Source organism: Nycticebus coucang, chromosome 1 (assembly GCF_027406575.1).
Source record: "Nycticebus coucang isolate mNycCou1 chromosome 1, mNycCou1.pri, whole genome shotgun sequence".
Lineage (NCBI taxonomy): Eukaryota > Metazoa > Chordata > Mammalia > Primates > Lorisidae > Nycticebus > Nycticebus coucang.
Window position 1 is genome coordinate 4,501,185 of NC_069780.1, and position 24,988 is coordinate 4,526,172.

Genomic DNA, 24,988 nt, shown 5'->3' on the forward strand with positions numbered 1-24,988 from the left:
TGAATTCATATTTTCACCTAGATTTAAGATAGCTTCTTTGAAACTAATCTACACAGACATACATATACACATAGACTTTAAAAACCACAAGCCTTTTTCCCTTTGTTAACAAAGTTCTATTGTACTGTGGTTTATTCTTTGTGGTTAAGTCAAATTTGATTGCCCAAGATCTTTAATCACTTTTTGAAGTTTTCCTAGCATCTTTGCTGAGGCTTTTCTTTTGTCTTAATCTCTAAAATGTTAATATAATAAATCTGCGGGCTGTTTTCTACAGAGGACCACTCCCAGGAGGGATGAAGGATGACATTTGCTGAGTCAGGAATGATGCTGATGGTATGAGGAAGCTGTGAGAACTTCCCATTTAACTTCCCACAAAGCCAGGGCCAAATCTCCCAGCTTTCCTCAGCCAGAGAATTTCTTAAGACTCCTTCTAGAATAAAATTTCTACAGGTCTATGACACTGCTTTCTTTCTTTTTTTTATTAATATTAAGTCATAGCTGTGTACATTAATGCGATCATGGGGCACCATACACTGGTTTTATAAACAGTTTGACACATTTTCATCACACTGGTTAACATAGAATTCCTGGTATTTTCTTAGTTATTGTATTAAGACAATTATATTCTACATTTACCAAGTTTCACATGTACCCTTGTAAGATGCACCGCAGGTGTAATCCCACCAATCACCCTCCCTCTGCCCATCCTTTCCCCTCCCTCCCCTCCCTCTCCCCCTTCCCCGTATTGGATTAATAAATTGCGGTATATGTACACCATGGAATATTATGCAGCCTTAAAGATGGAGACACCGCTTTCTTGCTCAGCTGTGGAGGTGAGGGGTGAGGGAGTTGATAGAATTCACCCTGTCACAGGACAGGAGGAAGTGTTCCCTTTCTTCACTGATTGGTTGTCACCCTCATGTTTGCAGGTTACCTTAGCCCCCTTACCACAAGGACAAGGGTCCCGAGGACAGTCCAGGGTGTAGCTGGATTTGCATGGAAGGAAGCCTGTGGGCCATTCCAGGAGCTCAGCCAGCCTGCCCTGGAGTTAGATAGGGGGGCCTGGAGCTGAGACTTCCCAGGTTACAGGGGAAGGGAGGGAGGGAGCAGACACTGGGAGCCACCTTGCCTTCCATCCCAGGTGGCAGTTCTGGGTCAGCGGGGACCACAGCAGGCCTGTGGAAGCAGCCTTGGTCTCCAGTAGTCATGGAACTGGATGGCTCCTGCAGCATGTGGGGGCTACACGAAGATTAAAGGAAAACCAGAGGTGTCTTGCTGCCAAATTGATTCAACCCTCAGACCAGACTTCCAGATGAGCCCCTCAATCTCTTCTGCCTCCCACAACTTCTCCAAATCCTGCCAAATACACCCCTGGCTGAGGAGTCAGAACTGGGCAGGCTGGGCTCTGGGGCCCTCCTCCCCCACGGAAGACCAGGACCTCTTCTAACTCAACGTGATATTGAACTGCCCGGCGCCAGAGAGCGTCTTCCAGGGCAATTTGCTGGGCGATTTAGATTTGTTTGTTAAATTGCTTAAAGCTCACACACTTGCAAAAGTAGGAGTCTAGAATTTCCAGTAAGCAGCCTCGACTTGGGAGCCTGTTGGGGTCACTGACTTCAAGTGGGAGTAGAGACACTTCCATCCCGGTCCAGAAGGTTGGCTGAGGTGCAGAGGGTCAGAAGGTAATTCAGGGAACCTGGAAGAACCTGCCTGCGGGGAGGAGAGCAAGTTCTTTCAAGTCCGGACAACCCCACGGAGGGACTGCATTTCTGTAATAATAACACTACTAATTAGAAAGGGTTTAAGACATTGGATATTTTTCAGAATGCAAAGCTCCGGTACTTTGGTGTCCGTCTGTCTCTCTGGATGGCGCTTAGGAGCGCCGTCCCGCAGAGGCGCTGGCCCCGCAGCCCCGCGGACCAGGGCCCGGCTCCCACTGCTCGCCCTCCCGCCCCCGAGGCCGCACTCCCGCCGCGCAGGGCGGGACCCGGAGTCCTCCCCATGCGCGCTGGCTGCGCCTCCCGCCGCCCTGCTCCCCGCCCGCACTGCCCCCTCCCCCTCGCCAGCCCCCACTTACCTCCCAACCCCCATCCTGGAGACCAGGGAATTTCCCTCAACATCAGCCCCAAACTTGAGTTTCCTGCTGGGGGAAGGGGGTGCGGATAAAAGGAGTGCGGAGGGCACCAGGCAGCCACAGCCCTCCGGAGCCTCAAATCTGCGCGCCCTCCCGGTCGCTGAGAGCCCGCACCTCCCCGGCCGCGATGCAAGTCCTGCACAGCGGCGTCGCCCGCGTCCGAGGCCCCTCGGGCTCGCTCTGCGCGCTGACCGCGCTGCTGCTGCTGCTGACACCGCCCAGGCCCCTCGCCAGCGGTGAGAGCGCGTCCCGCCGGCTCCCCGGCCTCGGGGAAGAGCTGCCCCGCCACCTGCCCCATGACGGTGTCTCTTTTTCCTTCCCCAGCTGGTCCTGTCGCCGCTGTGGTGCAAGAGCTGCGCTGCATGTGCTTAAACCCCTCTCTGGGGAGAGTTCACCCCAAAAACATCATCGGCGTGCAGGTGATCGCCGCAGGGCCGCAGTGTCCCAAGGTGGAAGTGATGTGAGTTCTCCCGCGCGTGGCCCCGCTGTGACCTTGACCGGAGGATGGCCCCCCGCCCGGGCCGGGGTATTCACCGCTGTGGCTCACGGCTGCGCCCTCTATTTCTCTGCAGAGCCACCCTGAAGAACGGGAAGGAACTCTGTCTGGACCCAGAAGCCCCGTTGATCCAGAAATTCATCCAGATGTATTTGAACAGGTACTTGCCACGTTGACCTTTGTGATTCCTTAACCTCTTGTAGGCGGTCACTCTCTCTGGAGAGTCTGGGTACCTCCTTTCAGACTATGCTTAGAATTAAAAGGTTGCTAAGAAGAAAGAGTAAAGGTTTTTAGGGGTGCCCAGGGAAACCCTGATCGCCAGTCACGCCTGCGATCCCCCGAGCGCCCACACAGTCCTCACCCCACAGACTTTTTGTCTACCCTCTGTTTTTTTTTTGGATTTTATTTTCATTTTCACCAAATGTTTTAAACACTGTGTTTTGGGTAAAGGGTTGGAGAAGAGAAAAGTGTGAAGTTTGGTTAACCGACAGGACTCTTTTCTCAGCAGTGGAAAGAAGAAAAACTGATTAACAGAAAGAACTGCGCGCTGGAAATCCTGCCTGGGCTTCAGCAGAGCAGATTCCGGGTCTCCGGACCCAGAGAAAACCGGAAGCGGGGCTGACTTTCCCAGCAGTCGGCTCTCTCCCCTTACCCCGCTTTGAAGAGGGCAGGGAAAGCCAGTTGGTCCCTGAAACTTTCAGCACAGCTCATACAGTATTTAGCATCGTATTTCCTGTAATTTCTTGTTATTTTATTTGCTATGTTAATAGAATACGTGATAATTAATTACATTGTGAGTCAAGAATCGCTGGGTGTTAGACCTCAAAGTGTCTTGAACAGAGGGTTGTATTTCTAGAATTTTTTTTTATAGTGTAGCTGAAAAGGCTGCAGATTTCATGTGGGATTGATGTTTCACTAAGGTCCTGTTGAGGGGCACACCCTGTCCCCCTCACCCCCCCATAGTTTAGAGTAGTTTCTTGGGAAATATGAGAGAGAATTCCCTCAGTGCCCAGCCGGGAGGCTCTTGCGGTTGCGTTGCCTTAGGCAGCTGGGCATATCATACCACTGTTTGTGTAGAATATAGTTCCTTATTCAGAATTTCTAAACATTTAAGTTCTATAAGGACTAATATATTCTCTTCATATAATTTTAGACATTTAATGTCTTTTTCGTATGGCATAATGTCATAATTACTCATTAAACTGCTATCATCTGCTGTTTATTATGTTACCAGAAATGCTATAATTCTGGCCACCGATTATATGTTTTGAATAGATGAAGAACATAGAAAACAGGTAAATTCATGACTTCTACGTTTTATAGAAATGCATTCTTTTAGTCTTTGTAAAATAAAACAAACTTAATATTGATCTACTAAAAAAGTTTTAAAAACGTATTCTACTTGCGTAAAAATTCATTATTTAGTCTTCAAAAAATAGTGTATCCTTTAAAGGTTTTGGCAATTCTGTTAGAAGGAATTACATCTGCATCATGTCTACTATATAACAATTGCAGTTTTTACTGTGTCTCATCAATTGGTAATATTTTGTTCTTTGGAAAAAAATAAAAGATTTCTAAACTTACATGTTGTTCCTCCCTTCTTATATTGTTATAATAAATTTTATTTTTCTTTAATTCTATGTTATTTAAAAAAAATTCACTCTGCTCCTCTTTGTCCAGCAGAGAGGGCCCTCACCTCTCACAGCGGCTGCCTTGGTACAGACTTCCTCCAAGCCCACTTCCTTTCCACTTACCCCTTTCTTAGCACCACTGGCCTCAGGGGGCCTTTACAAAACACAGAAGGGTGTGAGGCTTCCCTGTCTTCAATCCTTACCACTCCCTGTTTCCCAGACAGGGGATAAAAATTGCTGTGTGGCACCTGCAGTCCTTTCTCATCCCACTCCTGGCTGCTCCCTCCCCTCCCTCACAGTCAGGCACTGAGTTCCTTAACCAGCAGGTCCCTTGCTGGGTCCCTGCCTTTGCACCTCCTGGGGCCTCTACCTGGAAGGAACTTCTCTCTCTTCTGCTCTACAGGAGGAAGCTTACTCACCCTTCAGAGCGCACCTCTGTCGGGATGCTGACACACCCAGCAAAGCTCCTGCTTTCCATTTTGATGTTCCTGTAGTATCTTCTAGATGCCAGAATTATAAAATTATATTGCCTTGGTGTTATTTCTTTATAAATTTCTCCACCCTACATTACTAAGGGCTCCCCAGGGTCTCAGCTGTGCTCCAGGCGTCTCTGCATCCCCCTTGCCGGGCACAAAATGTGACTTAATGGATTAAGTTACTCTGACTCACAATTGTCAGGTAGTGTTCTAAAATTGATGACCTGGCTCATGGTAGGAGTTATAATATCTTACCCTCTTCTCTCCTTCTTGTCTACAGGCAGTGCAACAAGGGCTTTGGCATATACAGTCCCCTCAACCTGTCACATCTACCTCACTGTCACCTGGCTAGCTCCCATCCTCCCTCCTTTGGGAATAGCTCACTGGTCATTTTCTGGAGGCCACCTCTCTAATCCTTCCCCCTACCAGATAAAGGCTCCTTTCCTACCCTCTCATAGCATTTTGTGCTCATTTTTTTATTTTATTTATTTATTTTTTGAGACAGAGCCTCACTTTGTCACCCTGTAGAGTGCTGTAATGTCATAGCTCACAGCAACCTCAGACTCTTGGGCTCAAGCAGTCCTCTTGCCTCAGCCCCCTGAGTAGCTGGGACTACAGGTGCCATCCTCATGCCCAGCAATTTTAGAGAACGGGTCTGGCTCTCGCTCAGGCAGGTCTGGAACTCCTGAGCTCAGGCAATTCTACCTGCCTCGGCCTCCCAGAGAGCTGGGATTATAGGTGTGAGCCACTGTGCCTGGCCTCTGTTCTGTGGTTATTTACAGAACATTTTCTTACCACGGAGATTGGAGTTTACAGAGCCAATGTACTAGTTTGTTTGTTTCTCGTCTATCTACTCCAGCTTCACGAAGATCTCTGTGCGGGCAGGGATGATGTTTACCACATTCACCTCAACCCCTGGGACAGTTTCTAGCACACAGTAGGCAAGTGAGTAGATGACTGATCTAGGCTAACTGAGTTCCACTTCTCAAATATTAAAATGTCAACTTCCCATAAATAGCCCATTCTTAAGTAAAGCAAGAAAAGGAAAGGAAAAAGGCTAGTCAAATCAGCATGCACTCACATTGCCATCGGGTTAATATATGCTATGATATATGCTTATATGGGCATTATTTGCATATATTAGAATATGCTAATATATCTTCAGCATAACTACCTGTATCCAGGTTTTTCTATATTTTTTGATCTCTCTCCTCATGTATAAAATGTCCATTAGATTATTGTTTTCTATTGTTATATATTGAATATCTCTAGAAGAGTAAAAAGACAGATACAAAAATCCAGAAAAACCTAGAGCAGCTTTCACATAGATGGGTATGCTCACAATTTTTCAGTGATTTACAAATCTAAAAAATACCTCTAATTATTTTTAAAAGCTTTAAATTTGGGGGGTATCTCTTTGCTTTCTCGAATAGTATCTTTCCCCCCAAAACCTATGAATTATCCACTAATCTTGGGGAAACACTCAAAAACAAATCAAATCACCACAAATGAATGAACTCTCAATTTCAGTGTTTTAAACAATCATTGATTTGTTCTATTGCCCTGGAATTGAATAATAACTGATAGTAATAAATTAAAGCACATCAAACACATTTTAGATGTGTAAAATATAACTTTTGTGAGGAAATAGACATTACTGGTAACTTTTACTTAATCGCCATTTAAAGTCTTTGTTTTTCCCCCAAGCAAAAGTTATGTTTTGTTTATACAGAGACCACAGAATAAGGCCTATTAGTAACATGACTGCAATTCTAGTTGTCAAGTCTCACTGGTCACTCCAGAAGGAAAACAGAGAATAGTCTATTACCAAAGAGTAACCTCTAAAAGAACCTCGGTGACAGCTGCTCACATTATGACCACTGCTAGTTGATCCTGCCACTAGCAAACTCTAACATATCTGGGGAAAACTAATCTAATGTCTGTCTTCCAGGGATATGTCTTGGATCACTTCGAATTGAACAAGTGCTGAGCTGAAATCCACTCTATGTCAGTGCCCCAGTCGGAGGCAACCTTCTGCATGCTCACACCCTTCATTCCACCAGACTTTCCTGGTGTGACACAGTCACATAATCCTTCAGTTCCTGAAGATATCACCAGATCCATGATAGCATATGACTAGTGGCCTTGGTTTTGTATCATAGTTTTAATTCTTGCATAAGGAAAAGAATTACTATTCTCATGTACAGTCTAAATCCTTCCTGGATGTTACAAAATGAAAAATTTACCAGACCTCAGGAGCACCTGGGGAATTCTAGTTGCCTCCCTGACTGAATCAAGGACCAGAAGGCAAGTGCACCATGATTCTGACTGTGGCTGACACTTCTGATTCACTCTTAGCACAATTAGTATCATATTATTAAGAAGGATTGTTCATGCTTCAAATATGTAGGCAGAGATAATAACAGAGAGAATCCTAGGGTTTATGTCTAAAATTTTGTTTTTACCAATTCCAGAGTCCTATTTCTTAAACACAGAGAAATCACAAGGACTTTCCCTGGAAAATCTACCTACTGAAAGGATGTTTCCCCTCACATGAATTTATGTTTGTGTTTTATCCATCTCTAGGATTGAACTAAGAGAAAAAACAGTTGCCTTGTTTGCTGCAAGAGAGGCTAGTCTCACTTCTTTACAGTTGGTGGGGCAGTACATAGTCAGAATAATGGCATTTCAAATTTAGTTCTGAGTCTTTCTACCTATGTGAGCTTGACAATTTGTTTTAACATCTGTATTCCTCTGTTTTCTCATATATGAAATCAATATAATAATATCTATCTTACAGGCACCATCCTGGAACTCAATAGATGCTTGATAGACACTAGTTCCCTTCCCAGGTCCTCTAACTCAAACTTCATTTTACAAATGAGAAAACCAAACCCACTATTTTAAAATCTATATTCCACATACCTGTGAACGATTAGTTTTTAGTGCTCCTAAAAAGTTGTTTCTATGAGTCTTCTTAAAGAAGAGTCTTTATATATTTTGTATATATTCCCTGTCAATTACATAATAACTATAAAAAAAGTATGTATTTTTGGTGGTGCCCGTAGCTCAGTGGGTAGGGCGCTGGCCACATATACCAAAGCTGGTGGGTTCAAACCCAGCCCAGGCCAGCTCAAACAACAATGACAACCGCAACAACAACAAAAAAAGCTGGACATTGTTGCAGGCATAGTCCCAGCTACTTGGGAGGCTGAGGCAAGAGAATCACTTAAAACCAGCAGTCAAAGGTTGCTGTGAGCTATGACACCAGGGCACTCTACCCAGGGTGACAGCTTGATGCTCTGTCTCAAAAAAAAAAAAAAAGTATGAATTTTCCTTCATAGATATATTAATTACATAGATAATTTTCCTTCATAGATACATTAACTTATTGACACTTATTGATAATATTGTTACATACCAGACCCTATGCAGAATTTTTATGATTCAGAGATTATGTAGAAGAAGAGTTCTTAGTCTAGGTTAAGGTCTTTTTGCAGCAAATATACTCATTTTCCCCACAGAACAAAGATTTTCTAGTAAGGAGAAAGGAAGAAAAGAGAGGAGCTATGACAGGAAGGACCAGGACAGAGGAGGGTGAGGGGAGGGAAGGAGAGGAGGCAAGGGGAAGGGTATGGAAGCAGAAGGGAGAGGGGAGGGGAGAGGGGATGCAGGAGAGGAGAGGGATGGGAAGGGTGGGGAGCAGAAGGGAGAGGGGAGGGGAGAGGGGATGCAGGAGAGGAGAGGGATGGGAAGGGTGGGGAGCAGAAGGGAGAGGGGAGGGGAGAGGGGATGCAGGAGAGGAGAGGGATGGGAAGGGTGGGGAGCAGAAGGGAGAGGGGAGGGGAGAGGGGATGCAGGAGAGGAGAGGGATGGGAAGGGTGGGGAGCAGAAGGGAGAGGGGAGGGGAGAGGGGATGCAGGAGAGGAGAGGGATGGGAAGGGTGGGGAGCAGAAGGGAGAGGGGAGGGGAGGGGAAGAGGAGGAGAGGAAAACGGAGGAGAGAGGCAAGGGGAAGGGAGGAGAGGAGAGGGGAGCAGAAGGGAAGGGAGGGAAGGGCCGGGGAGAGGGGACAGAGGAGGGGAGAGGTGTGAGGAGGGAGGGAGAGGAAGGAAGGGGAAGGGTGGGGAGCAGAAGGGGAGAGAGGAGGGAAAGAAGAGGAGAGGGAAAAGGAGAGAGGTGAGCAGAGGGGAGGAGAGGGGAGGAGAAGGGGAAGAAGGGAGGGGAGAGGGGATAGAGCAGAGGAGAGGGGAGGAGAAGGGAGAGGAGGGGGAAGGAAGCAGGAAGCAGAGGAGGGCTTGTGTCTGTACCATGTCCTTTTAAACTTCATTTCTATTTTCTTCCTTCTTCCCCTTCCTCGTCTCTTCTTCCTTCCCCGCCCCTCCCCTTCTCTTTTCTCTCCCTCCCTCCTTCATTTTTGTTATTTCTGAGAAATACAGTAACGCTCCTTAAAGAGGAGAAGGACAGAGGAGCCTCAGCAGAAATGTGAACAAGGCCATTTTTTTTCACCCAGAGTTCTCAATTTTTTTTTTTTTTTGAGATCTTTCATGGGAAAAATTGAGGTAGGAAATATAATTAAATCTTAGCAATAAGTCTAGGGAAACAAGAAAAGATGGGAAATCATATTATAATCACATCTATGTATAGAAAGTATATATAGAAAGTATCTATGTATATAAAATTTTCCCCCATATGACAGTTTCAGCATTTTATGTGAAACTGGCCACAGTTGGCCACACATCTGTGTTTTTCCTCCTAAGAAATTTTATATTTTCATTCGTAGACCCCCTGAAGATACTCTTAACAGAATTTATTATATTTTAATGTTTATTCCCCATATAGTTAGCTTAGAAAATTATCACATATTAAAAATTTGCCATAACATTTTCTAAAATTACATTATCCCTATAGATCAGTTTTAACAGGCATTCTTTTATATTAAAAATAAAACCTTTGCCAATAAGTTTATCATTATTATGTAGATAATTATATTCAAATCAGAAAATTGTTTACACTTTAATTGCTGAAACAGGTTTAGAGGAATTTTCATTTTTTTGTGCCTTTATTTCTTCATTTTTATTTCAGAATATTAGGGGGTTACGTGTTTTATTTACATACTTAGTTTTTTTCACAAATGGGTCACCCTTGTAAGTGTGCTCCCCCCGCAGTGTGCCCCAGACTTGAAAGGGATGAGTTTACCCACCCTTTCTACCCCACCCCCTTTAAATTTATCTCACCTGGAAATAATTTTCTCTTCTACTTCATAGACTGAAGTCCGTGCATAAACACAAATATAGAAGGACCTCTGTAAATTGATTGCCCAAGCAACATTATACCCTCAGGTAGTCACAGGAGGAGCTGCCACTGAGTGTGTGCAATGCGTGTCCTGTCCATGGAAATGAGGGCAACGTGAGGAGGGAGGGGTGAAGCAGGGAGGTGGCCAACTATGGAGGCTCTACTATAGTAAATTGTTGTTTTAAGGCATTTAATGTTGACTTGCTGGTATGTAGTAACTACTTAATATGTTTCCAGGCTCTAGAATAACATTGCATTAAAATTTCCTCAAATGACTAAATATATGTGGTGAAACACATGCATTTGAGGTTTAATAAGTGATATTAACCAACATAAAAGGAAAATGAATAGGGTGGCACCTGTGGCTCAGAGGAGTAGGGCGCCGGCCCCATATGCCCGAGGTGGCAGGTTCAAACCCTGCCCTGGCCCCAAACTGCAAATATATATAATAAATAAATAAAAATAAAATTTTTAGGCCTGCAAACACACCCAGGAAAATATTCCCCCAGCACTTCCTCCCACCCTCACCTCCCGCCACCTCCTTCATCCTTCCCTCTCTATCTCACCTGGATCTCACCCTTCACCTCTGGGCAGGAGGCAGCAGAACCTTAATTAGTTGGAGGTCTGGAGTAACTGAGGTCTGGACAATTCTTGCCAACTTAGAGCTACACAAAAACCACATTTGCTTTTAGCACTTAAAGAAATTCTTTCATTAGCTACTTGTTCAATTTACTGATTTAAATACTTTAACAAGTGACCCAAAATTTTACTAGGATCTTCTGTATCAATTGCTTTTATAATTGATTTGCAAGTGACAGCTTATTTCTTTCATACTTCGAAGAAGAATTTGGGAAATGCAAGCTCAAAATGTTCTGTGTAAGGGAGACAGAATCTTAATGTTTTCATTTTAATGGATAATGTTGCTCTAATATCTCTAAATGCTTTTTTTAAAAATAGCTAACAGATAAGTTCCATTTTGGGTCTTAGAAAAACTTACTTGTTTCCTGAATGACTCTCTATATAAGACAACTTAAAGGAAAAAGAGATAAAATAACTTCCCACCCCAAAATACCCTAGGGTGACAATGTAAAATTTATAAAAAAAGCTGTCAAGTTATTTTAAAACTCAAGAACCTCTGGCACTTGTTTTTGTTGCTCATCTAACTCGTAAGTTTGTATAAGCAAACTTCTTTTAACACAATAACTAACTTTAAAATACCTTTTAAACTTTTTAAACAGTCGATCAATCACCATTTGTGTTTCTCATCGTTGAAACTGAAAGAAAAGATGGCTGTGACAGCAACAGCAGCTAACAACAGTAGCTGTAATAGTGGCTGTAATGGCAGAGGACTCTTCACATCCTAGTGTCTTGCAGAAACATTTTAGATCTCACTTTTTAAAGGAAAGAGTTAAATGACCAAGACACACACAGAAGAGGACTTTATAGTGCCTGGCACATACAATGATGCTGAGCCAATGTTTTTAGAATAAATGAAACCTAGCAAAAATTTGTTTTATATCAGATGCTAATAGGCTTAAGAAATTTTAATGACAAGAAATTTGTTAATACTTCCTCATAAGCCTTGCTGATGATGCATCTTTTGTGACAAGACAGATATTGATTAAGAAAGTCACCTGATAGAGTTTTCTGAAAGATTAGTAACTTTTGGGTAATCTTAAAGTGAAATAGAGAAGTTTTAACAATATAAGTATCGGAAGAAAAAAGTGTTCAGTAAAGCCGATAAGTATTCTCAGCAATATGTTTTGGGCATTGTAATGAAAAGGAAAAAAAAGATACTATGAATAATGTTAAAAACTTTTATATGTTGTTCTGGAAATGGCTCTGAGCTTGGCTTTAAATAAAAATACATTTGACTTGAGAATTAACAATATTTTGATAATAGCAAAGAGAAAAGGCTATAAAGACATCGCTCAGAAAGAACTAGAAAGAAGTACTCTCCTTATTTTGTTTCCTGCTGAGCTCCTGTCTGTAACTGACTCCATATCTCAGCTGCTAGAGGAATAATAACTTTTGGCTTAAGCCCTTTCTTGTCAGCTTGCATCTTAGATGACCAATTTCTCTGTTGGGACGGGGGAAGGTCATGTTAATTTAACAAGTTCTACTGCTAAACTATAATTAAAAAAAAAAGTTAAGGTGAAGAAAAATATGAAAGATATCAAAAACAGGATCTAAGAACTTAGGTCGGCATAGTCAGAAATTATTAAACTACAGAAATAATTGGTTTGAGTGCTTAAAAAATAATGTGGGGGAGGGCGGCACCTGTGGCTCAAAGGAGTAGGGCGCCGGCCCCATACGCCGGAGGTGGCAGGCTCAAACCCAGCCCGGCCAAAAACTGCAAATAAATAAATAATAATGTGGGGGGGAAAAGTCATATTCATTTCTTTAAAAAAAGTAATTTTGTATTTTAAAATTTTGAGAATTTCTTCTAAAATTTTAAAGGTATAAAGAGTAAAAACCACAAGAAATGTAAATAATATTGTATGAGTTATACAGAGTTGTAATAGGAAGACAGCAGTGGCCCTGGCTGCCTGTCTCTGCCTCACTCCTCATCCCCAGTCTTCCAGATCACTTCTCACACCACAGGTGCTTTGGGTCATATGGAGCTTGATTTGGGAATTGCAGCTGATTAAAAGGGAAGTTTCCTTTATAGTCACTGACTTACTAACACCAGTTAAGATCTAATGTTTATTGCATTATCCTACAAGTATAAGGTTACAGGAGACACTCAAAGACACCCAGGACAAAGCTCTGTCTCCAAAACTGTAAGTTCAGTTGATGAAGCAAATCCTGCAGACAGGACAGAGATCCAGATGACAGCTCACGAGCCAGCATGGGGCGAGCACGAGACACAGCTGGGCCTCTGTCCCTCTGCGGGAGTTAGTTTCTCTCATGTGCATTTCAGACCAAGACATTTAATCAGGCCTGAGAATTCAGGAACAAATATTTTATTACAATTTGCAATAGTGCAAAGCTAGAAACATGATCAAGGTCATCAACAATTGCTCAAGGCACAGGTTGAACTAGTAGTGTCCCCACTATAAGATGTCAGGTAGCCATTTTAAAAGGGGGGCAAACTCCCCTGAGCTGGCATGAAAGGATGCCAAGCACATATCTGTGAAGGACCAACGTAGGCTGTATAATGATCTATGCAGAATAATCCCATTTATATTTAAAAAGTGTGTGCACACTTCCATGTGTGTGTCTCCCCGTGTGTTACATGGGTGTCCCACTCATATGCCTGTAAGGGTGCACGTGTCCCTATGAATGCAGAGAGAAACTAACGCCAAATGTTGCCAGTGGTTACCACGAGAGAACTTTCGTGTTTTATTTCCCCTATATCTGCAGTGTATGAATCTTTTACAACAAATTATATCTATTTTCCGTTAGATTAAAAAGAAAAAGTAAATATGCTGGGTCTTGATTTTTAGGATATTCCCAGGTGATAGAAACAAGTAGCTCATTTTATAATGCAAAGGAGGATGAGTTCTGCTTGTCGTTTTGAGATAAAATTATAAAACAGAATGCATTTAGAAGAAAGAATGAGCCCATAGGCTCACATGCAAAAATGAGCCTTTGTTGGCCATTGGGTCACATTTTACCTACAAACTCCAAACCAATCTCAACATTTGTCAGCAACCGGGGCGGGAGCACCTGCTTTCTTGGACAACTGCAAAGGGACATAGGTCTGTCTTTCAAGGCCCACGTGTTTGAGCTTTGACAGCTCATGAAGAGTCTACTGAGCCTGTGAACTGTACAGGAGGAAGGGAGGGCACATTGTCACAGGCACAGGTGGTGTTTCAGAGTCACTCTCACCTCCCCAGGCAGAGTGCTCCTATGTGTGCAGGGGAGACAGGGATTGAGAAAGGAGCAGGAATGAGGCATAAAATGCAACTGGACAGGAAGGATGACCTGCCTGGTCTTTATCTGGGCTGGGCACAGCCTGATAATCTTATGTGTACATGACACAAGTGCCCTTACTGCCCCACCCCACCTCTTCCGCCCACTGGCCTTCAGGGACTGTATATAAAAGACATCTGGAGGGCATGGGAAGCCACTTAACTGCAGACAGATTTAGGCAGCTACCCAGCCCCACACTGAGGGCTCCTGGCTTTGGAACCACCTCTAGCTCAGTCTCCACCATGAGCCTCAGACCCGGTGCCGCCACCTCCTCTCACAGAGCCAGGCCACTATGTGCCCTGCAGGTGCTGCTGCTGCTGTCACTGCTCCTGGCCTCTCTGGTTCCCTCCACCATCGGAGGAGGAGGTAAGAAACCAGGGAAAGCTGAGCGGAGAGGCCCTGCTTCCCTGTAGCTGTGGCTGGTCCTGTTGCTGCCGTATCTGGGGAAAGACCTGGTTGGTGGTCCTGGGGCTGGGGACATGCATTATGCTAACGGCTGTAATGGGAAAGGCGCTCTAGTGGGCCCTTCCCATGAGCTGGGCCTTCTGCGACGCACTTCACTGGACATTTACAGACCATATTCACAATGTCCTATGTGGGGTACAATTACTCCCAATATAGGGGAACTAAGGAAAATAACCATGACCAGTAATGGTGTTGTGTTTTCAACCCAAGGTGAACACACAGATCTTGACCTGTACGTTGAACTGCGCTGCACGTGTGTGAAGGTGGTCTCTGAAGTTCATCCCAGGAACATCCAGAAGTTGGAGATGATCAAGCCAGGAGCCCACTGCAACAAACTAGAAGTGATGTAAGTCCCCGCTTCCATATTCTTGCCTCTTTAGAGAAGGCCCCTGCTCCGCCCACCTCCTTCACCCCCACCTCTGCCATTTTCTCCCACTCAGATCTGTTCTGATATTCAGGCCAGGACACCCATAGACAATTCTGTTCTTCCTTGCAGAGCCATCCTGAAGGATGGAAGGGAAGTCTGCCTGAACCCAGATGCTCCAATGGTTAAGAAAATAGTCGAGAAAATGTTGAAAGATGACAGATCAGCTGCTTAATCTATCATTCACTCTGTGCCAAATCTTTTTACCTCCTAGGAAGGGTAGGAGTTAAAGCCTTGGCTTTCTGGAATTCTTACTTATCCACAATACCTTTTTTTACTATATTAAAATTAGGATGTGTCTTTCATTCCATGTAAAAATCACATTTTATTGTGAGAAAGCTGCTTAAAAGATGACAGAAAGAAGACGAAAATAAGTAAAACTAATTAAAAGTAAAACTTTTACTAACTAAGTAAAAGTTAATTTCAGTAACAAATATATGGTTTACTCTTTAATTATTGGATAAATCTGCTGTAGGACTTTGCATTTCTTTGTTTGACAATTTCTTTCCGAACACACTGGTGTTTCACTGCTCTTCTTTACTGTAGGCTAGACAAGCCCAGGGCGGTTAATGGATTTGGTCATGGTCAGGAACACAAGGAATCATACAGAACCCAGCCCAGGGCTACTCAATAGAGTTTTGTAAACAAATTTAGGGACTTCATAGAGTTCTTAAGTGTCTTAGTCCTGGGATGTCTTATTTCAAAGCATACCCTGAAAGGGTTTTCTAGTGTTAATTTTAGCTTTGAGATTCTAACAATAATAAAGTTATAGCATGTAAGTCTTGTCTGTAGTGATTATTTCCTTTAAAATGAATATATTGACTTGGTGCCCCTAGTGCAGTGGTTACAGCACCAGCCACATACACTGAGGGTGTCGGGTTCGAACCCAGCCTGGGCCAGCTGAACAACAGACAACTGGAACACCAACAAAAAATCACCAGGCGTTGTGGCAGCCCCTGTGGTCCCAGCTACTTGGGAGGCTGAGGCAAGAGAATCACTTAATCCCAAGAGTTTGAGGTTGCTGTGAACTGTGATGCCATAGCACTCTACCGAGGGTGACATAGTGAGACTCTGTCTCAAAAAAAAAAAAAAGAATATATTTAATAATAGAAGAGCAGAAATATACTATAATGAAAAAGGATTATCCTAGTCCATTTAAAACAATCTAGTATTTTCTGAACAAAAATTTGATTTTAATTGTTTTACCCTGACTTGTATTTGTATATTAGCGCTTATTTAATACATGCATGGAGCTCGGTGCTGTGGTTCAAGCAGCTAAGGCACCAGCCACATACATCTGACCTGGTGGGTTTGAATTCACCCTGGGCCTGCCAAACAATGATGGTTGCAACCAAAAGAAAAGCCAGGCGTTGTGGCGGACACCTGTAGTCCCAGCTACTTGGGAGGCAGAAGCAAGAGAATTGCTGGAGCCCAGGAGTTGGAGGTTGCTGTGAGCTGTGATGTCACAGCACTCTACCAGAGCTTGAGGCTCTGTCTCAAAAAAAAAAAAAAAAGTACATGCATGGTTACACTTTTAATTTTAGAATTGACCTTGCAAATAATTATTATCATGAACTAAAGCTTTAGTGGACTACTAATTGTTGTTATTCAATAGAACTTTCATTCATTTCCTAACTACTGCAATTTAGAGCCACTTTTTTTTAACAGAAGAATCAATGTGAAATCAAAATTTGCTATTGATTTGTTGTCATATATTATTAATGTTAATAGAATTGTTAGAAAAAGACATTAAGTCTCATCTCTTCATTTATGTTTACAATATGGTTTTTCACAACATGGCCAATGGAAGTCATGACCTGTGGCCTTCTCAATGTAGTATAATAGCTCATATTCATTAATTACATTTAATATGCCAGAAATAGTAAGTGTTTTGTGTGCAGGAATTAAACAATATTTTACAAGACAGCTATGATCTAATTAAGAGCAGATTGTCTGGGGTCAGAGTAACCAGCTAATCTGGATTCAGCATTTGCCACCTATATGACCTTGGTCAGGTTGTTTAATCTCTTTGTACATGAGTATCTTGGTGTCTTCCGTCCAAATGGGGGTAATAATATTGCCTGCCTCACAGAGTTGATGTGAGGATTAAGAGAGTTCATAAATTCGAGGTGATTAAAATAATGCATGCCACACTGTAACCCACTACAAATGTGAGTAATTATTGCCATTAGCATCTCCAGTATTAGAGAAAAGAGAAGTGAATTTCAAAGAGACTAAAAATCTTGCCAAGAGATCAGATATCTAAGTAGGTGAGATTGGGAATTTGAAACCATGCTCCCCACACACACCACTTTTGTGATTCCTCTTTCTCTATTGAAGAGATTACTGCATATTTATACTTGTGTGTGTGTGTGTGTGTGTGTGTGTAGTGTTGTTGAGACACATATTAGGACTTAACACACAAACAGCATTGTGTGTGCACCACACAGGTGATAGGAGAGAAAATAAACTCGCCCACTCCTGGTGGTGGCCTTTTGGACACTCTCATGTACTGAGTGTGTAGTTCACACACTTTGCTTTTTTTTTTTGAGACAGAGTCTCACTTGATCACCCTTGGTAGAGTGCTGTGGCATCATAGCTCACAGCAATCTCAAACTCTTGGGTTCAAGCGATCCGCTTGCCTCAGCCTCCCAAGTAGCTGGGACTATAGGCTCCTGCTATTTTTTAGAAATAGGGTCTTGCACTTGGTCAGGCTGGTCTTGAACCCATGAGCCCAGGCAATTCATTGGCTTTGGCTTCCCAAGTGCTGGAATTGCAGGTGTGAGCCACTGTGTCCAGCCACCCATTTTAAGGACTCCCTTAATTATCTCCTCACCTTCATAGGCTCAACCCCTTAAAATGTTTTCTCCACAAAATAAATGCATTTGTTAAGTAATAGTTAGGCAGAAGTATTCATAAATAAACATGTCCTAAAGCAAGAAGTAAGGATTGTGATCATTTTCATCATTCTTTTCTCCAATAATTCAAAATAGCTCAGGCATCCCTGATGGTTCCCCACTGAAAGCTGACAGGGCCAGATCCTGACACCATGGTGTTAGCTCTATGCTTATATGTCTTGAAATGCAGGGGTCTGTTATTTCTGTGTGTATGTCTTGAGTTATTCTGTTCAGATGCAAAGAAAGGGTAATATAATTGCCACTCACCATGGCTTGGATTCCTTTATGATGCAAATACTGAAATCTAGGGATAAAGTTGTGCAAACCCACCATGCTGCTCATCCCATTCCAAACCATCTCTTTTCATGTTTGCTCTGTTGCAAACCCAGTAGGGCATTCAAGTTTCAGTTCCATAAATGAATTACAACACTTTCTGTGACAGCCATTGTGCTAGTTACTAGATGTTCAAAATTCAGCCATGCCTTGCTTCACAACAGAGACCCATTTTGAGAAATAAGTCCTCAGGGCACTTCATTGCTGTTGGCACATCTCAAAGTGCACTCACAGACATGGGTGGCTCGGCCGACCTACCGCACAGCTGGGCTGCATTGTGCTCCTGCTGCTCCTGGCCACACACCTGGGCAGAATGCTCCTGGACTGAATACTGCGGGCAGCCGTAACACAATGGTAAGTATCTGTGCATCTAAACGTAGAGAAAGCACAGTAGAAACACAATATAAAGGATAAAATGTGGTGTACCTGTAGAAGGTGCTTCACCAGGAATGGAGCTCACAGGACTGGAGGCTGCTGTGAGTGAGTCAGTGAGTGTTGAGTGGAGGTGCAGGCCTAGGGCATTACTGCACATTATCATAGATTGTACAGTAATCACTGTACACGTAGGCTACACTGAATTTATCATTTTTTTCTTTCTTCAATAATAAATTGACCTTAGCTTACTCTACTTTTTTTACTTTTTAAAACTTTTTTGCCTCTTTTGTTATGACACCTTAAAACACAAACAGGTTGTGCAGGTGAAAAAAATATTTTCTTTCTTTAGATCCTTATTCTATGAGATTTTTTGTATTTTTTAATTTTTTTTTACTTTTAAAAACATTTTTTTTGTTAAAACTAAGGCACAAAGACACACCTTCCCGAGATCTACACAGGGTCAGGATCATTGATATCACTGTTTCCACCTCCACGTTTTGTCCCATGGAAGGACTTCAGGAGCAGCAATATGGATGTGACAGTCCTGTCCAGTGAAAGCACGCATTGCTCTGGAACACTTCCTGCAGGACCTGCCTGAGGCTGTTTTACAGTTAACTTTGTTTTTTGAGTAAGTAGTAGAAGGAGCACCCTCTAAAATAATGATTAAATGTATAGTACAGTAAATACATAACGGCAATGTAGTTATTACCGTTACCAAGTATTACACATGTGCACTACGCATGTGACATTTCGGCCATATTGAAGCTCTAGTTCCCAAGGCATTACCTGTGAAACCTGGCCCTGTCACGTTTCAGTGGGGAACCATCAGGGATGCCTGAGCTATTTTGAATTATTGGAGAAAAAAATGATGAAAATGATCACAATCCTTACTTATTGCTTTAGGACATGTTTATTTATGAATACTTCTGGTTAACTATTACTTAATAAATGTATTTATTTTGTGAAGAAAACATTTTAATGGACTGAGCCTATGAGGTAAAGAGATAATTAAGGGAGCCCTGAATTGTATGTCATATTCTTTCACAATACTGGCAGCAAAGTAGGTTTGTTCACTCCCGTATCACCAAAAGCACAAGTAATGCCTTGGGTACTAGGACTTCAGTATGGCCAGAACGTCACTGGGCAATAGGACTCTCTCAGCTCCATCATAATCTTATGGGTCCACCATTATGGAAATAGGACATCATTGACCCAAAGGACATTGTGTGGCATGTGACTGTATATAAATCATAAATCATAAATATAAATCATATTTCCCTTGAGGAGGTCACTATCTAACGATAGACAAACAGGTAAATAATTATTACTACAACCACATGTGAATTATCTTAATGAAGAGTTAGGCTCCAGTTACATCCAGGAGAACACCCACGGACACATCAGAGCCTCATCACCATCACTTTAAATATATTATCTTCCCTAATGGCTACTTTACATCGAGCCCCTAACAGTGTGCTACAGTAGTGATGAAAGTTACGACCTCTAACTTCATAGAGTTTGCCATTTACGGAACAGAACAATTTGAAACACAGACATCTGTGAGTATAATGTGTGCGTGGATGTGCGTATCATCTGATCATCCGTAAGTAAGAGGAAAAGCAGAGAGTGGTATAAGATAGACCATGATGAGATATGTCAGGGGTTGACAGGGAAGAAGCCTCTGAAGAGGGACATTTAAGCTGACAACCAGAGACATGAGGAAGATGGAGCAGCTGAAAAGGCTTATGGTGGGAAAGCTGGAGAAAGAACATTCCAGTCCTAACAATTAAATTTCTTATTTCTGCACAAGTCTGGTCTTGCTGGTCAACAGGACATCAGCTAGTTCCACGCAGTGGGGCCCTGACTCCCTCTCCACCCTTAATCAGTGTGGCAGAAAGCCTCTGGCTTTGGAATGAGGGTGGACCTGCCCTGATCAGGAGCCAAAGTCATTCTTTTTCAGGGAAGGAAGAACAGTCCACGTTGATCTCCTCGGCTTTCCTGTGTGGGATTCTGCTGCACACCCTCCGCCCTTGCCTCCCCAGCGTCTTCCACGCAACTCCCAGACGCCCTGCGTCCCCCTACAAAGACCACCTCTGCTCCCCACCAACAGTGCAGCCCCTCTCCCTGTCACTGTACTGGTGGCAGGCACTGGGAGATGGAATCCCACAAACCCTCCTAGTCCTCCTTTCTGGAGTATTATCCAGGATGGCCCCGGTGCAGGAACATCCAGGCATACTGAGTATGCATTCAGACACTACTTTTGTCATTTTTCTAAGAGCAGTGAGGATAACAGACTTGGCTTCCTATAGGCTACTGGTTAATTATTGGTAGAGCCTTGGAACCCCCAGAAAAGAGACTGGGGGAGGCTTCCATATTTAGGAGAAATTCAGAAGAGTCATCGACTAAAGACCAAATTTGACATTTTAGTAAAAGGAAACAATTACTAATAAAACATCTTTAACAAACACAGCTGCCAAACTGGACTCCATAGTAATCGAGAGGGAAGACAGAGGCTATGGGACTCCTTAGACGGGCACTTGGGAGCAGGGAAGAGAACAGAGGCCATCTGGTCCCGAAGGGGTGTGCGGTGCCTGCGGTGTGGTGACTACAGAGGACTCTGCTGTTACAGGTCACAAAGAAAAGGCCCATCTTGTAAGATTCAGGGGCTGTTTCTTACTCCACAGATGTGCATGTAAGTTCCAGGTGGAGGTGGGGACCCTGCTACCAGCTCCCAGTCATGGCAGCTGATCCTGGTCTTTGTTGAGGCTTTTTTTGTTCTTGTGGGGTCTCTAATCTTGCCGGGCCAGAGCTCAGCTCTTCCGAGCAGCGCCTGGGCTCCCCCACCGCAGTTCCTCGCCACCCCCCACCCCACGCCCCCACCCCACGCCCGGGCTTCCGGACCAGAAGGGCAGAGGGGATTAAAGGCGCTGGGTGAGTTCCAGAAGCCGCTGTCCTCCGGGCTCCGACTGGGCACTTAGATCGCGCCCGAACCTCCAGGACATGAGCTTCCCAGCGGGCATCTCCCGCCCCCGGGCCAGCCCCGGGCCGCGGCTCCTGCAGCTGCTGCTCCTGACCGCTGCGCTCGCCACCGCCAGCACCAGCGCCAGCGAAGGGGGTGAGAGCAGGGAGAGGGGCCGGACTGCGCGAGCTGCAGGGAGGGCGACCCTGGGAGGCGCCGGGGCTGGGGAGGAAGCCCTCGACGCTAATGACACCGCCCAGACTTTGTCCCGAGCTTGCTAAGGGGCTGCGCAGAGCCTTCCTAGCAAGGCAGCTCCCCGCTGCCTGCAGTCAACAGGGCTTCTTTCCAAGGAAGGTGTGATTGGAGGCTAAGGAAAGGGGGGCCAGCGCTAGCAGAAATGATCCCTCAATGATCTCTGGCCACTCATGGAATCACCACTCCCTCCCCTATGCCCATCTGTGTCCCCACCTCCCCTGCATCCTCAGCTGACCTCCAAGAAGGAGTTGGGGACCCGCAATGCCTGTGTGTGAAGACCACCTCCCGGGTCCATTTCAAGCACATCACGAGCCTGGAGGTGATCAAGGCCGGACCCCACTGCCCCACTGCCCAAGTGATGTGAGTCCCAGCACAGCCTCAGTCAGGGCCCAGCCTGCCCCTGCTCTGCCCGCCCCTCCCCTGCCTGATCCCTTCTCCAAAAGAAAGAAAGCAGCCCCTTCTCTCTTCCCTGCAGAGTCACGCTGAAGAAGGGAGGAAAAGTTTGCCTGGAGCAGCAAGCCTCCCTGTATAAGAGAATACTTAAGAAACTTTTGGAGGTCTAGCTACTGACTACCTAAATCTGCACCTTTGCTACCTAATGTGTGATACTTCTTTTTATTTTGCATCTAACTGTGAAAGAATTTTCAGCTGTTTGTTGTATTTTTTCTAATCTTGAATAAACAAAATTAATTAAGCTGAATTATAGTCAAAGTATTTCTTAACAATAGAACAAAAAAATAGTGCTGACTGATCACAATTTCATATAAAAATACATTTTCAGAGTTTTAAGCAAAAAACACTCTGAAGTAAGGGTTGACTTAATAAAGACTGGTTTTGCTTAACATCGGGTGCATGCTGGCTGATACAGATTGGTGCATTTACATGGTCCTATTACTGCACACTCTCATATTTACTTTAATGATATAATTAGCTTTGCCAATAAATATAGATAGCAGTTCAATGTTGAAAACTGCTTTTAAAAAAATAGTAAATAAATAGGACTCTACTTTCATCTCCATGAATTCCTTAACACTGGAGATAGGAGTGTGGGAACCAGGAGAGGTGCCAGATAGCTCCCGCCCTTCAGGAGGACATGGACACTCTTTGGGGGGAGGGGAAGGAGTTGCAGTATGGGTGTATTAGTTACCTGTTGCTTCTCTAACAAATTACCACAAACTCAGTGGCTTACATACAACAAAATTATCGATTTGCAATTCTAAAGGTCACAAGTCCAAAATAAGGTTAGACTCAAGATGTCCGTAGAACGGGGTTCCTTTGGGAGAATCATTTCCTTGCCTTCCTCATCTCCTGGAGCACTGTTGGACCAACTAGATCACATAAGCAAAACCCTTGGCATAGTTCCTTGTCTGTAGTCTGTGCTTAAAAATTAACAACTACTAATCATGTTATTGCTGTCAACAGTTCTCCCAGGACACTATCCTAATTGGTTTGGAATGCTGAGTAAGGCACTTAACAGGGCAAGTTTTGGTGTAAGTAGCAGAAAAGGTTGCATCAAATCAAATAACTCTGATGCAGAAAATATTGGAAATGACACGTGGGTGGTATAGTATTTGTTTTTTTTGTCCATTTCCTTAGAAACATACTTAGTTGAATTCAATAATTAGTAGACACGACTCAAAGGATCAAAGGCCAAAACAAATTTTGCAAAGCCAACCAGTGATGGAATGTTTGTGGCTCATAGATCCTAGTTTCAGATATACCCTGGTCTAACTATTCTGAGAACACTTTAGAGTTGCTTCCTCTGTCAGCAAGGACATTGGGAGAGGGTTTTCTGCTGGGAAAAACTCAAGTCAGAGAGTATATTCACAGAGCAGTAAAGATCAAATGTACTTAAACTCCACCCCCCAAATCCTACAGCCTTACTAGTTGGATGTAGTCCCAGAAAAGGTCCACAAATGAGACATTTACTACATAGTGATGGCCCCTTACCAATAAAACAAAACTAACAGAACATATTTTGCTCTCAGAAATGGTTTGCATTTTTGAAATATTTGTTTCTTTTCCATATAAGCTCTTTTGTGGTTAAAAAAAAAAAGAAAGAAAGAAAAAGAATTTTCTTTGTAATACATATAACATTGAAGATTTCCTTGGTAGTAAAGACACAGACACATTTTTTCATTATGAAATACAATGCGCATTTATTATAGAAAACTGAAAATATAGAGAAAATAAAGAAAAATATTTTTATTTTAGACATCTGTAATTTCACCACTCAAAAATGTCTTATTTTCTTTTTCAAAATATTAGTCAGTTGATGTGGTCGTATAGCAAATTGTTAATTTTCAATAAAGTATTATTCATTTGCACATAATGATAGGGAATGTAAGTATTTACCTAACTGCCTTGCTATTAGTTAGGGAGCATTCCTATCTCATCATGTCCCAGAGTAACAGAATCAGTTTCCTTTTTCTGTATGTTTATGGGTATGTATAGGAGTTGAGACACACATGCTGTATGGACGTACGCACACACACAGACATACCCACACACACAAAGCACACGGCATGCATAGGACTTTTATATGTACAAGTGAACACTACATCGTATGGGGTAGGGAAAGCTTCTCTAACTAATAAGTTCCCTAACAGAACATTAGAATCTCTGGGAACTCCATGAGAAAAGCTTTGGAGGGGAAAATGTCACATCGAATTAGATGTTGTCTGGATTGTTGAGTTTCTAGGTCCTTCTCAGCTGGGGACACCTACTTACATTCACAGCACATTCTGCTTCAGCCATGTATATCCTCGTTTTTGGTTTCTAGAATTAAGGGCAGAGACTACCTTGTATTGTAAGAGGGCTTATAAAAAAGCAAACACACTCACATGCAATTCACTTAGCTGTTTTAAACTTGTGTCTTCTTCCCACATGGCCTTTTTCCTTACTCTTTTTCTTCCCTTGACTTGACTTCTGCTCCCAGAGCAGATAACATTTCCAAACAGCATGGCCACAGCTCTCCAGGGACACAACTCATTAAGAGCAGGGGCAAAAAGCCAGAACTTTCCTGCACAGAACCACAACCCAAAGCTTGGGTGCAGAACGATAGTTAAGAAAAACATTTAACATGAGAGACACTAGTAAGCATTTTACAATCACTGGAGCAAGTAGAAGAAAATCAAATAACAAAACCCCAATGTTTTTCAGTTAGCATATCTATGGTATAAGATATTAAAATACACAAAACATCTGGTGATTGAGACCCTGTCTTAACTGTCTTTCTGGGAAAGGAAACAACAAAAAATTAACTGCGGATATAAACCTGCCAAATATTTATTTCCTTATTGTGAAAGGCACAACATGGGGATTATACCAT

The 24,988-nt window shown here is 43.3% G+C and overlaps 3 protein-coding genes and 1 long non-coding RNA gene across 5 annotated transcripts; 3 read left to right on the top strand and 1 right to left on the bottom strand.

The window, feature by feature from the left end:
• Window positions 1–753: 753 nt before the first annotated feature.
• Window positions 754–2,370, bottom strand: LOC128588065 (uncharacterized). Its single transcript, XR_008380703.1, has 3 exons — window positions 2,249–2,370; window positions 2,078–2,140; window positions 754–1,769 (listed from the first exon to the last, which is right to left on the bottom strand). It is a non-coding gene; the product is annotated as an uncharacterized LOC128588065 (long non-coding RNA).
• Window positions 2,152–4,213, top strand: LOC128588057 (C-X-C motif chemokine 6-like). 2 transcript variants are annotated; one of them, XM_053594676.1, is made up of 4 exons: window positions 2,152–2,370; window positions 2,459–2,594; window positions 2,707–2,790; window positions 3,136–4,213. In XM_053594676.1, exons 1-4 carry the CDS (start codon window positions 2,262–2,264, stop codon window positions 3,155–3,157), a joined length of 351 nt encoding a protein of 116 aa, XP_053450651.1. In that variant the 5' UTR covers window positions 2,152–2,261; the 3' UTR covers window positions 3,158–4,213. The 2 variants fall into 2 exon arrangements, with proteins under 2 accessions (XP_053450651.1, XP_053450661.1); XM_053594686.1 differs by having other exon boundaries at window positions 3,139–4,213.
• Window positions 4,214–14,123: 9,910 nt separating this feature from the next.
• Window positions 14,124–15,617, top strand: PPBP (pro-platelet basic protein). The gene is made up of 3 exons (XM_053594805.1): window positions 14,124–14,315; window positions 14,625–14,760; window positions 14,911–15,617. The coding sequence occupies exons 1-3, from the start codon at window positions 14,192–14,194 to the stop codon at window positions 15,011–15,013; spliced, it is 363 nt and encodes a 120-aa protein (XP_053450780.1). The 5' UTR covers window positions 14,124–14,191; the 3' UTR covers window positions 15,014–15,617.
• Window positions 15,618–21,405: 5,788 nt separating this feature from the next.
• Window positions 21,406–22,294, top strand: LOC128589723 (platelet factor 4-like). The gene is made up of 3 exons (XM_053596464.1): window positions 21,406–21,558; window positions 21,888–22,017; window positions 22,133–22,294. The coding sequence occupies exons 1-3, from the start codon at window positions 21,444–21,446 to the stop codon at window positions 22,218–22,220; spliced, it is 333 nt and encodes a 110-aa protein (XP_053452439.1). The 5' UTR covers window positions 21,406–21,443; the 3' UTR covers window positions 22,221–22,294.
• The last annotated feature ends 2,694 nt before the right edge of the window (window positions 22,295–24,988 follow it).

What these genes read in the sequence shown, in the direction of transcription:
- LOC128589723 (XM_053596464.1), top strand. Translation starts at nt 21,444, where the DNA reads ATGAGCTTCCCAGCGGGCATCTCCCGCCCCCGGGCCAGCCCCGGGCCG. An exon ending in CACCAGCGCCAGCGAAGGGG is followed by an intron (nt 21,559 to 21,887) that starts GTGAGAGCAGGG and finishes CTGCATCCTCAG; the next exon opens with CTGACCTCCAAGAAGGAGTT. An exon ending in TGCCCCACTGCCCAAGTGAT is followed by an intron (nt 22,018 to 22,132) that starts GTGAGTCCCAGC and finishes TCTTCCCTGCAG; the next exon opens with AGTCACGCTGAAGAAGGGAG.
- LOC128588057 (XM_053594676.1), top strand. Translation starts at nt 2,262, where the DNA reads ATGCAAGTCCTGCACAGCGGCGTCGCCCGCGTCCGAGGCCCCTCGGGC. An exon ending in TGTCCCAAGGTGGAAGTGAT is followed by an intron (nt 2,595 to 2,706) that starts GTGAGTTCTCCC and finishes ATTTCTCTGCAG; the next exon opens with AGCCACCCTGAAGAACGGGA. An exon ending in ATCCAGATGTATTTGAACAG is followed by an intron (nt 2,791 to 3,135) that starts GTACTTGCCACG and finishes CTCTTTTCTCAG; the next exon opens with CAGTGGAAAGAAGAAAAACT.
- PPBP (XM_053594805.1), top strand. Translation starts at nt 14,192, where the DNA reads ATGAGCCTCAGACCCGGTGCCGCCACCTCCTCTCACAGAGCCAGGCCA. An exon ending in CTCCACCATCGGAGGAGGAG is followed by an intron (nt 14,316 to 14,624) that starts GTAAGAAACCAG and finishes TTTCAACCCAAG; the next exon opens with GTGAACACACAGATCTTGAC. An exon ending in TGCAACAAACTAGAAGTGAT is followed by an intron (nt 14,761 to 14,910) that starts GTAAGTCCCCGC and finishes TCTTCCTTGCAG; the next exon opens with AGCCATCCTGAAGGATGGAA.